At 32.1% G+C, this 12,596-nt stretch overlaps 2 protein-coding genes and 1 pseudogene across 2 annotated transcripts; 1 reads left to right on the top strand and 2 right to left on the bottom strand.

Moving 5' to 3' along the window:
- Window positions 1–2,459: 2,459 nt before the first annotated feature.
- Window positions 2,460–3,181, bottom strand: LOC117919354 (auxin-binding protein ABP19a-like). The gene has a single exon (XM_034836535.1). The coding sequence runs from the start codon at window positions 3,179–3,181 to the stop codon at window positions 2,552–2,554; it is 630 nt and encodes a 209-aa protein (XP_034692426.1). The 3' UTR covers window positions 2,460–2,551.
- A 1,605-nt stretch (window positions 3,182–4,786) lies between these two features.
- LOC117918135 lies at window positions 4,787–7,422 on the bottom strand (annotated as a pseudogene).
- On the top strand, window positions 7,402–9,892 carry LOC117917767 (cytokinin dehydrogenase 3-like). The gene is made up of 5 exons (XM_034834152.1): window positions 7,402–8,042; window positions 8,277–8,404; window positions 8,543–8,797; window positions 8,914–9,182; window positions 9,297–9,892. The coding sequence occupies exons 1-5, from the start codon at window positions 7,421–7,423 to the stop codon at window positions 9,589–9,591; spliced, it is 1,569 nt and encodes a 522-aa protein (XP_034690043.1). The 5' UTR covers window positions 7,402–7,420; the 3' UTR covers window positions 9,592–9,892.
- Window positions 9,893–12,596: the final 2,704 nt, after the last annotated feature.

Raw genomic sequence — 12,596 nt, 5'->3', positions numbered from 1 at the left:
TAATACAAAATCTTAAAAATGGTGACAGTCAAATAAAATTCATCCATTTTAAATAAAATTGTGAAAATGCAAAATTCTCTTTTTAAACAAAATATAAAATTTTAAAGTTCATTTTTTAAAAAAAAAAATCAGTAGTCAAATTGTATTACTCTTATGAATAAAACTTGAAAAAAATCAATTTTTAAATAAAATTAAATAAACTTTCCTTTCAGTTTTTTTTTTATTTACTTTTAGTCCTAATAGAATTGAATAAACCTTTTTTTTTCAATAATTTAATTTTTTTAATAAAATCAAACAACAAATAATTTATAGTAGATAAAAAAAAGATTGAAACATTTTTGTACTTGATTTTGGAAAAAGAAATTGTGTTTCTATTTTTTTTTCTTTCTTATATATATATATATATATATATTATTTTTAATAAATTCTTTTGATACAATAAGTGCAAATAATTTTTTTTTTTAAATTAAATACAAATGAATTGAATCAAATCATTAATTGAAAATAAATTGAAACTTCTTTTTTGTAAATAAATAAATTGAAATCATTAATTCAAAATCATTTTTAATAAAATTCTTTGAAGTTTCTTGAAAACTAATTTTTTAAATATTTTTTTATTTAGTTCAATAAATCATTTTGCATAATTATCTTGTTATTTATTTTGTGTATTTTGGTAATTAAATTTCATCATTATTTATGTGTATATTGATTTTCACCATGACTTGTACATACTCATTTTTTCTTGATATCCATAATTAATTAATTAATTGCTACAAATCTCTTAATTCGTTTAGTAGAGGTTGTATATATACGGGCTTAGAGGGGTACTACGGCTCACCACCATACCTTCCCAATAAGTAACCTAATCCTTGGATACAAACTCGATTTTTTACAGACTTGTTTTTCTTTTAGGAGTCATACTTAGAGGTTTTCTTTCTTATTTTATTTTTCATTTTAAAAAAAATTAAAATAAGTGGGACTCCAAGTCTTTTTCTAAAAATCAAATTTTCACCAAATAAATAAAAAAGCAAGTTTCACCATCGAGTGAGAACGCATTGAGCAAATTGCAGGGGCCATAATTATTTTAATTATTGTAATATTTAAAGGAAATAATTTTTCTGCAAATTATTTTTTTTTAATAACAAACATATTTTGAAAAATCCTATAATTAATGTAAATTATCTCATCTAATATATTAAGAAATAATTAACATTATTTCCTTCTTCTTTTTTTCTCGAAAAAATTAAGGTGATGAACAAGGATGCAACAAATAATAATAAATCTATATATATATATATATATAACTTCCAAATTTAATTTAAATTATTCAAAAAGGTTGAAACCAATAAAATAATAAAATAGAATACAAGACTTGGTGGGGATGTATAAGAAATAAAATTTTGTTTGATATGAAAGAAATACTAATATAAAAAAAAAAACATTATTTTACATATGTTTGAAAACAAATATTATATACCTTATAAATATTTTATTTATTTATTAGATTAGATTATTATAAATGAATATATTTTTATATTAAAATAATTTAGTTGATTGATTATAATATATTAGAATATTTTATTAAAATATTTTAAAGTAAAAAATAAAATAAAAATTAGAAAATAATATATAATATCACATTATTTATATTATAGAAGAATCAATATCATTCATTATAATGATAGATCTTATAACATTGTATATAAATTATATACAATCTTGCTCAGATTTTTTCCATAAGCGTTTAGCTCAATAAAGGCTTAAAACCACACAAGATTTTACAATTTTTATTATTTTTTTATTTTTTAAAAACAGTTTTCACTTTTCTTAGTCAAATGTATTTTAAAAAATGGAAAAAGAAAATATAAAATGAAAAGTAAAAAAATGCTTTTCAAACCAAACACTACCTAATAATTAAAATTAATTTTTAAACATTAAAATATTGGTATTTTATATATCTAAAATTACCATAAAAAATTAAATTTTTTATTAATATAATGAAATATTATTGGATAACATATTCTATATATTTATTATAAACATTGTGATTAATATCATATTTTAAATTGAATTATTGGCATATTATGTTATTTTATATATTATTTTAATTAATAGCATTTGTTAGCATGAAGTAGTACAATTAAGAGTTTACTTTGAGGATGATTATTTAAAAAAGTAGCTTTATCTAGGTTTTACAAAAGTAATCTTGCCACTTGTGGGATTTCAAGCTTTTTTAGCATATGATTAAATACTTAGACGTAGAGCCTACACATTAACATCACTACTCACATACACCCACGTGCTTTGCACGGTGACACCCCACTAGCATATATAAAAGAAGAAAAACGGGTAAGACTTATGGTCCACATTTGATGTTGCAAAGCAATATGCGAACATTATTTCAAGGTAATTAATCTCACACTGGAAAACCAAATATAGATCTCCACACATGCCATTGATCCAAAGAATCAATAGCTTGAAAGACTAGTTAAAGTGATTACATACTTAATAGGAGGGTGACAAGAAATTAACTAGTTCTTGCCAAGCTGAATTACCCAGAACCACCAAAAATACCCTTGAGTCTCTGCACTTCATCATCACCAAGAAGAGTGATCTTCTCTAGCAAGTCAGAATCCAAGTTATTGCCAAACAGCGCAGTGTTAAGGACTTGGAGGCCAGGGCTCGGGCTACTGAAGCTAACCCAAATAAGTGCCTCTGTCCCACCAGTATTCACCAGGAAATGCAGCAACCCTTGAGGGAAAACCATGATATCCCCCTCTTCGACTGTCTTCACGTAGACGGTATTATCCGAAGAAATTAAACCAGCAGTGACAGCGCCCCTGGCTACAAGAATTACCTCTGTAGCGCCGGGGTGAGTGTGCAGTGGAAGCACACCGCCAGGGGCTACGTCTGCTCGTGCCACGGAGACACCAAGGCCATTCAAGACTGGGAACTTATGAACAGATGCTGAGTTGAAGGAGGCATTGAAGATGCTTGAGGTGTTACCAGGCTCACGCAGGCCTGAATACACGAAATCATCAGCTGTTACTTCAGCAGGCGTCCTGCAGGAGTAGCCTGTAGGGCCTTGTGGGGCTGTGAAGTCCGCCACACAGAAGTCTTGGAGCGCCGCATGGGAGGAGGAGACGAGGAGGAAGGAAAACAAGGCAAGAATGTGAAGCATTTTGTCTGATAGATGTGGTGCCAAGTACTTGATTCTATTGCACCAAACCTTAATTAGTATTTATAGTATGAAGCATTTTAGTCATGGGGGAGCACCATTTCTGTATCAGTCAAAGAAAGGGAATTAGTTTTCTTATGGAAAACCTCTACAATTATTCCATGAAAATATTTTCAAAATAAATGAAATCACTACCTCGCCTAAATTACCGATGTTGAATCCACGTATGTTATTACATCCCACAGAAAGGGAATCTCATCTTATATTTGGATAATTTTAATAACAATAGGAATGAAATAAAAAATAATTTTGGTAGGAATGAAATCTTATCTCATCTTATATTTGGATAATTTTAATAACAATAGGACTGAAACAAAAAATAATTTTGGTAGGAATGAAATCTTATCTTATCTTATATTTGGATAATTTTAATAACAATAGGAATGAAATAAAATATAATTTTGGTAGGAATGAAATCTTACTCATAAATGAGATTTTAATCAATCCCCAACAAGAGTATTTTGATACCATTGGTATAGGGAATAATGTCTAATATTTTAAAATTACCATTTTACCTTTAAATTTTCTTTAGATTTTTATGATTAATTTTTATTTATGAAGTAAATATTATTTTTCTTAATTTTATTATATATTTAGAATAAAAAACTCTTAAAGAATGTTTTATTAAAATAAAAAAAAATTATTTTAAACTACGTATAAGGGTATTATTGTCAATATTTTCCTTTCATAATCAAACATTAAAATGAAAACAAATAATCGTTTTATCCTTTAATTTTTAAGTGCATCAAAATGCAAGAATTAAAATCATCAAATTCATTCTCATATAAAAAAAATTAGGAACAAAAACAAAATATTCATTTCCACGTACCAAACATAGCCTTATACATATCCTAAAAGATTTTAAGCTGATTAGAAATGAAACCTTTTAATTACTTATACTCTTGTATGAATTCAAGATAATCAGGAGATGGAAGTAAAGAGCCCTTGAAGTAAGGAATGGTGCCCAAAACGCCATTACCATATAGCTTGCATCTAGAGAGTTGTAAGGTAAGGTTGTGTTTAGTAACTGTTTTCGAAAACAATTTTTTGTTCTCCAAAATAAAATATAAGAAAAACATGTTTCACAATCAAAAAGTTATTTTTAATTTTTCATTCTTAAAAACAAAATTTATAGTGCCTTTAAATAACATTTTTTTAATTGTTTGAAATTGTTTTCATTTTTTTAGAGCTATTTTAAAAAAATTATAAAAACATATAAAATGATTAAAAATAAAACACTAAATATAAATTTATTTTTAAAAATATTAAAAAATAGGTTAAATACATTTCAAGTTCCAAAATAAACTTTTGTTCTAAAAAACATAAAAAAAAAAAAAATAGTTTTCAAAAATTGTTCTTAAAAACTATTTTTTAGAACGATTTTCAAAAGCAGTTACCAAAGAGAAACTAAGGGCCTATTTGGTTGCTATTTTTGAAAACTATTCTGGAAAACAGTTTCTGAGAACGGTTTTTTGTGTTTTCAAAAAACACAAATTAAAGTGAGAACGGTTGGTCCACATTTGATGTTGCAAACCAATATGCGAACATTATTACAAGGTAATTAATCTCACACTGGAAAACCAAATATAGAACTCCACACATGCCATTGATCCAAAGAATCAATAGCTTGAAAGACTAATTAAAGTGATTACATACTTAATAGGAGGGTGACAAGAAATTAACAAGTTCTTGCCAAGCTGAATTACCCAGAACCACCAAAAAGAGCCTCGAGTCTCTTCACTTCATCATCATCAAGAAGAGTGGTCTTCTCTATCAATTCAGAAGCCAAGTTACAAACAGAGCATTGTTAAGGATTTGGAGGCCAGGGCTCGGGCTACCGAAGCTAACCCAAAGAAGTGCCTGCGTCCCACCAGTATTCACCAGGAAATGCAGCAACCCTTGAGGGAAAACCATGATATCCCCTCTTCGACTGTCTTCAAGTAGACGGTATTATCCGAAGAAATTAAACCAGCAGTGACACAGCCCTTGGCTACAAGAATTATCTCTGTAGCGCCGGGGTGAGTGTGCATTGGAAGCACACCGCCAGGGGCTATGTCTGCTCGTGCCACGGAGACGCCAAGGCCATTCAAGACTGGGAACTTATGAACAGATGCTGAGTTGATGGCGGCATTGAAGAGGGTTGAGGTGTTACCAGGCACACGTAGGCCTGAATACACGAAATTGTCAGCTGTTACTTCTGCAGGCGTCTTTGCAGGAGTAATGGGTTGGGAAATAGTAATTAATTGAGTTATTTTAGTTCCAATTAATTATCATTATTATTATTTTTAAATAAGTGGCATGAATACTCAAAGGTCTTATCACTATTCCATGCGCTATAATCAAATGATAATGCCTAGCTCATTAAGCCATTGAAGGGTCACAATAGGAATTTTCAACACGATACGCAAGCATAACTTAAAAATGATAAAAGTAATGGTTTCCATTAAGGTTAATTAATTATTTTTGTATACTCATACAATTGTTGACCTGCCTAATTCATTTCTTAACTAACTCAAACACAACATATTTTGACTTCTTCAATTTGTTGCTTTTGTTGATCTGATTATTATCATGATTTGACCTATACATTAATTATCATGTTATATCATTGCCCCCGTGATTCAACTCCATATATTACTCACATATAAAACACTTTTTAGATTAAAAACACATTTTAGAATTACCATCAAATGGATTTTAAACAAATTATAATTACATCAAATGGGAAATAATCACGTTTAGATAACATATCGATGGTAATTTAACATTATTCAATCCAATTCAACCTATTGACTACATAAATTATATAACTTGAAATTTGACATTATTGAGTAATTTATAACTTTTTATCTGATGATGAGACTAACCAATGACTACCCTTAAACCAATGTGACATCTTCGAACATATGGTCAAAAAGATTATATTTTGATCGGGTATTTGAGTTGATGATATGTAATCACAAATCATTGATTATTACCCACAAAATAGATATATGCTTGATCTTAGACTAGAAATATTTGTTTGGCTCTGATGGAAGTCTTTATTGTTGTATTGAAGGATTAATCTGGGAAGGTTCAATGTAAATAATATTAGTTTGTTGTTGACTTTTACTTTTCATATGCCCTTGTTGATTTATTTTAAATACATGTTTAAAACGTTGGGAATTTAAACTTATTATATATGGTTTTGACTTTTTAAAATAATTAAATGTGAAATTATTTTTACAATTTGTTAGAAAATTATTAAGCTTTAAAAATATCTTCATTACTTGTTAGAATACTTGAGATTTGAGGTGTTGATGATTCAACAAGACAATGTGGGGTTGCTGTGTGATCTTAAATTCCACATTGTTGATTTGCATGTATCTTTGGATGGATACAAACAAAATCTTTGAACGTAGAAAAATCTTGGTGATGTCCACAACGTGTGATTCTATCATGGAAAAACCCATATTAAAGAATCTCCAAGTGAAGAGAAAATCTGTAATTTTGAAAAATGAAATCTGATTGAAAACATCGCAATGCCTTGATCAATTCCACAAGAAAATCTCAGCAGATCCTTGTTTACCGTCACTGATTTTGACAACAAAGCAAGTTGAATGAGTCCTAAAAAAGTTTCAAACTTTTTTGGTTCAGTTCAGCAATCTAAATTTAGTCATATACGTCAGCACTTAAATAAATTAAAATTGGATATGATATTAAAATGTTACCATGGAAATTTCCTAATCAATTTGTGTAAATTTTAGTGGAGTCTCATATAAAAAAAAGTATTAAACATTAAATAATTATACATAAATCTTAAATGTAGGTTTGATTCAATTCGTATCGTGGTTTGGTAACAAGAAAGCCAAATTTCAAACAAACAAAGTTGATTTTCAAAATTTTCAAACTTAATTCAACTTCACGAGTTTTGAAATTTGATCAATCGCCACAAGTCACGATTCATTTGTTTTTAACGTGAAAGTCATGGTATTTTAATGAATGGGAATGGAATCCCAACGGTCGTCATTGCGTATCTCTGGAAAAACATACATGCTAGGCCCGACTTCGTTTTCAAGCCAAATACCAAAGATCTTCTCTGCCAACCAAGATTTCATGCTAGTTTTCTTGCAAATTCCTTCTCTATAAATACCCCCTTTCCTGCTTCTCCCTCCACCAACTTCTTCTTTACGCCTTTCTTCCATGGCTAGGAGTTGTCCAATCTCAACCTCCTTCATTATCATCATTGTTTTAAGCCATTTTACATCAAGCATAGGGTTGAGACCATGGCCTGATGTGCTCCCAAATGAACTCCAGTCCCTCGATATTGCGTCCCGACTCAGGGTGGATCCCGATGCCACTAGAATGACCTCTAGGGATTTTGGCAAACTTGTTCATCCGCCAAATCCAGCTGCAGTTCTTTATCCTTCTTCCATAGAAGATATTGCATCTCTAGTCAAGTTCTCTTATAATCGTTCCTTTCCTTTTAGCATAGCCGCCAGGGGCCAAGGCCATTCCCTCCGCGGACAAGCCATGGCTCCTCATGGGGTTGTGGTGGAGATGAGATCGTTAAATAACTGCAGCCGTGGAAGCGGAATTAGGGTTACCAAGAATCCGATATCGGGTTCCTATGCTGATGCTGGGGGTGAGCAGCTATGGATTGATGTGCTGCAAGCTACGCTCAAACATGGACTTGCACCAGTGTCGTGGACTGACTATTTGAACCTAACAATTGGTGGTACACTCTCTAATGCCGGAATTAGCGGCCAGACATTCCGCCATGGTCCTCAGATCAGCAACGTCTATGAAATGGATGTTCTTACTGGTATAATATTTACCCTTATCCTCCTCATTCTCATTGTATGGATAGAAGATGTGCCTTAGGTACCATATGCCTTTAAGAATTATCACAAATTTTAATCAAATGGTTGCATGCAATTAGTTTCAAATGTGGGACAAAAATTTCCATTCAAGAGATCTCCTATTAATTACCTGCATGCATCAGATGTTTAGAGTTTGCTTCATTTTCCTGATGAAGTGAGCATTTTGTTTGATTCAGGTAAAGGGGAACTTGTGACTTGTTCCAAAGACACAAACTCCGAGCTGTTTTTTGCGGTTTTAGGAGGTCTCGGGCAGTTTGGGATTATAATAAGAGCAAGGATCGCTCTAAAACCGGCACCAAAAAGAGTAAGGGTGAAGCAAATGAACCCAGTAGATGATATATGACTAATATATATATATAACTGAAACAAGGCAAGAGCAGTACTTTGGAAAACCCTTTTACTCGTGTTCCTCATTTAATTAGTATGGCCAATTTGATTGCAGGTAAAATGGATACAGATGCTTTACGATGACTTCTCCACATTTTCTAGAGACCAAGAACATTTGATTTCAATCAATGGACTGGACTATTTGGAAGGTTCACTCTTGATGCAAAATAGTTCTCCTAATAACTGGAGATCCTCTTTCTCACCCTCTGAATACCCGAGAATATCTTCACTAATATCCAAGAATGGCATCATCTACTGCCTTGAAGTGGTCAAGTATTACGATGAACTCACAAGCCATACAGTTGATGAGGTACATATATAGCTAATGAATTTCTGTTATTCCTATTACCTATACATGTATATATCTGCTAGGTTAAGCATATATATACTGGGCCATACTTGACTTGAGAATGATTGTCTTTATAGGAACTCCAGGATCTGCTTAAAGGCTTGAATTTCCTTTCTGGTTTTGTTTTCACAAAAGATGTCTCCTTAGTAGATTTTCTAAACCGAGTTCATAGCGAAGAGCTAAATCTTCGAGCAAAAGGACTGTGGGATGTTCCTCATCCATGGCTGAATCTCTTTGTTCCGGGATCCCGTATCTCAGACTTCAACTCAGGTGTCTTCAGGGACATTCTCCCCAAAATAAACCAGACCACTGGAACATTCCTCGTCTACCCAATGATCCGAAACAAGTAAAATTCTGAACCACCAAGCTATCTTGTTTAATGTCAAAATAGATCATTGATTATAACTTTTCTCTCAAATCTGAATAACATATGTGATTGAAATTTTTATATAAATGGCAGGTGGGATGATAGGACGTCTGCAGTGATACCAGATGAAGATATATTCTACACTGTAGGATTGTTGCATTCAAGTGGGGCTGATGACTGGGAACCCTTGGAGAATCAAAACAAAGAAATACTCCAGTTTTGTGATAAAGCGGGTATCAAGATTAAGCGGTACCTTTCCCGCTACACAACCAAGGAAGATTGGATGAATCATTTCGGCCCGAAATGGAGGACCTTTGAAGACAGGAAAGCTCAGTTTGATCCGAAACTGATATTATCACCTGGACAGCAAATTTTCAATTCCATTTAAGTTTTAGAACTGGACATTTGGGTTGAGGTTTTTAATAAAAAGAACAGAAGAAAATACAAATAAATACTTCCATTCATGGAAAACCCAGTATTAGTCAATTAGCTAGCACGCATATTTGTTTTGTACTTTATGTTACAGGGTTGGAAGATCAAAAATGTACTTCTTTAAGGGATTCCTGTATATTTCAAGCATCAGTTGTAGTGTTAATTTTCTATAGATTAAAAAGTGAATTTTCATTAGCTCAGCTCTTATTATATGAGGGTTTATGATGAATTAATTCAGTCAGTTGTCTTTTGAACCAGTCCTTTTGCGTTTCGTATTGATATATTCTTTTTGTTTTGAGTGTGCACAGAGGTTGGCGCCTCGCTTTGACATTTGACCATCAAATTTATTGCTGGTTAGTTGATAACGGCTTGATGTGGCTTATTGGGTGCAGTCTGATGAGGCGTATGCCGTGCGTAATTGGCAAAATTTTATGCTGGCCAGGTGGCCTTAATGCCTGAGAGCGTCATGCATATGAATTTGATGGTCAGCTTGTGTAGCCGGCAGGGGAGTTTGGTGTAGACACAAGTTCGGGGTATTCTTGACCTCATCTCCGTCCTGATAGGGTTATCTGATTGGCCAAACATGATTCAATTTTAATCAGTAATGCTAATTCTCTCAATAATCAATAGCATTGGGATGAGTACACGGAACAAATTAGGTAAGGCTATTATGTATACTTTAAATTCAAATTGTTGGCAAGCAGGAGATACCAAAAGAAGCTGTTGTGTGTATATATATATATATTATTGAAAGGTGATGTGCCCACTAAATTTTTAATATCTTGACATTCCCCTTAACTAATTCAGCGGCAAATTAGCTCATCGGTTGTCCTCCAAAATCAATAATTACTGTACATCTTCTTTCAACTTCATCATCCCTTTTCCATTTCTTCATGTATTTTGTTCAACTAAATGAAAGCTGTTCATTGTCACACATAAAACCTTATTTTAATGTTTGTGTGGATTTGGGAGAAAAATTGAGTCAATTGTATTATTTGAAAGAAACCTTGACACACTTATATATAAAGATTACAAAGCTCATTAAAATAGGTAACTCTTCCTAAAACCAAATTCCTATTTTAGTGGGATTCTAACTCTTCCTAAAAACAAACTCTTATATTAGTGGAATTCTAACTCATTCCTATATCAGTGGGATTCCCCAACCATTATCACATAATTCTAGGAATGTCAACCATCATGTTTTCCAACACTCATTCAACACTTCCCCTCAAGCTTGTGAATGTATACATCTTTCATTCTCAGCTTGGAGATAAGTCCTTGGAATACCATATTGCTATGTTCTTAATTTTGTGAGCACATTAGCAAGTTGATTATTAGTTGAGACGTATGGAGTACAAATCAATCCACTATCTATATTCTCTTTTATGAAATGTCTATCCACTTTAATGTGTTTTGTTTTGTTGTGTTGAACAAGATTGTGGGCAATGTCAATGGCAAATTTATTGTCACAAAATAATCTCGGGTGTGAATAGGTGTTTTGAGCAATTAAAAAAAAATCTTAACTCAAATTTGCAAACCTTGAAACTTTTTGAATATTTTTTTCTTCACACATTCTCAAAAACACAAATTATAAATCACATGCATATATGAATGCAACAACACTCCCTAACAATATTAAAATGAAATTCACATGAACATGATCCAACACTCCCAAACTCAAATCAACTTAAACTAAAATGAGATAAATGTAAGATCAATATACCTCAAAATGTCGATGATCAACAATCAGAAACAACTTCAAAGATTATTCATTGCCATTTCTTTTCATCAATCAAAATTTTAACAAATTGCTAAAGCTGAACAAATTGATGCTAAGAAGAGAAAGAGAGACAATGTGACACCATAAATTTATGTGGAAAATCTCCGAAGATATCAAAAATCACGACCTACCACTGATTGAAAAACTCCACTATGAAGAATCAAAACTGAGTACAAGAATTTACCTATCTCAAGCCAACCAATCCTTCCCGGACCACTTGACTAGTACCTTCACTTTCAACTTCTCACCTTCATCTTTCGAAGCACACTTGGGAATCTGCACCAAGCTCAATCTCGGTCTCTTCTTGAATCGTCACAAAAAGAAAATGGGTTTTTACACAAAACCAAGAGAATGAGATATGAATGCTTCAAAAATCAACCCATGTTCATTTTCAAAAAATCCATTTTAAGAAAAATTTCTTGGAAAACTTGGATGGAATTTTCTTGGAGAAAGCAACCTCAAAGAGAAAAGAGAATGAGGAGAACAAGAACGACTGTTGCAGCTTCTCTTCTTCCAGAAATGGGAGAAGGTTTGATTTTAAATGAGAATAAAGCCCTTAATCCAAGGGTTGGAAATTGATCTTAGAATCAGGTTAGTTGGATCGATTTGCCCCTACACCTAGATTGATCCAGAAATAAGGGAATAAAAGCCTTGCACCAAAAACTATTTCTCCTAGATTTCTTAACTCATTTAAAGATGAAAAATAGGGTTGATTAACATTTAATCACCACATACTCAGCTACATGCCTTGGCCTCTTAGCAAAGTCTTAGACTTCAAAGTCAAGTAGTCTGAAGAGGGATTAGTAAACCGAGTTAGGGGACACTTAGGAATTTTTTCCAGAATTGTCAACTTAGATAAACACTCACACAAGACATGATATAAACTAAAGAACACTACAAGACACTCGCATAATAGCATAAAAAACCATGGATATGAAGGTTTAAACACCAATCATTCCTAACATTTCTAGTACACAAGAGACTTGTCGTAGTAGGAGGGTTGTCATACAACCAAATAGGTTTATGTATTTGGGAGAGTCTTTCTAGGTCACTCCAAAGGAACATGAGATCGATCTCATAATTTACAATGAAGCTATGAGTGATGTTGATGCTCATCTATGATAAAGAGATATGGAGGCAAAATTAAAATCTATGTATTCTAACAAAGTTTAGAATCTAAT

This window comes from Vitis riparia, chromosome 7, assembly GCF_004353265.1.
Source record: "Vitis riparia cultivar Riparia Gloire de Montpellier isolate 1030 chromosome 7, EGFV_Vit.rip_1.0, whole genome shotgun sequence".
NCBI classification, from domain to species: domain Eukaryota; kingdom Viridiplantae; phylum Streptophyta; class Magnoliopsida; order Vitales; family Vitaceae; genus Vitis; species Vitis riparia.
Note: the sequence above shows the minus strand (reverse complement) of the source record. Positions and strands in the feature narration are given on the sequence as shown.

What these genes read in the sequence shown, in the direction of transcription:
- LOC117917767 (XM_034834152.1), top strand. Translation starts at nt 7,421, where the DNA reads ATGGCTAGGAGTTGTCCAATCTCAACCTCCTTCATTATCATCATTGTT. An exon ending in CAAGCCATACAGTTGATGAG is followed by an intron (nt 8,798 to 8,913) that starts GTACATATATAG and finishes TTGTCTTTATAG; the next exon opens with GAACTCCAGGATCTGCTTAA. An exon ending in TACCCAATGATCCGAAACAA is followed by an intron (nt 9,183 to 9,296) that starts GTAAAATTCTGA and finishes TATAAATGGCAG; the next exon opens with GTGGGATGATAGGACGTCTG.
- LOC117919354 (XM_034836535.1), bottom strand. Translation starts at nt 3,181, where the DNA reads ATGCTTCACATTCTTGCCTTGTTTTCCTTCCTCCTCGTCTCCTCCTCC.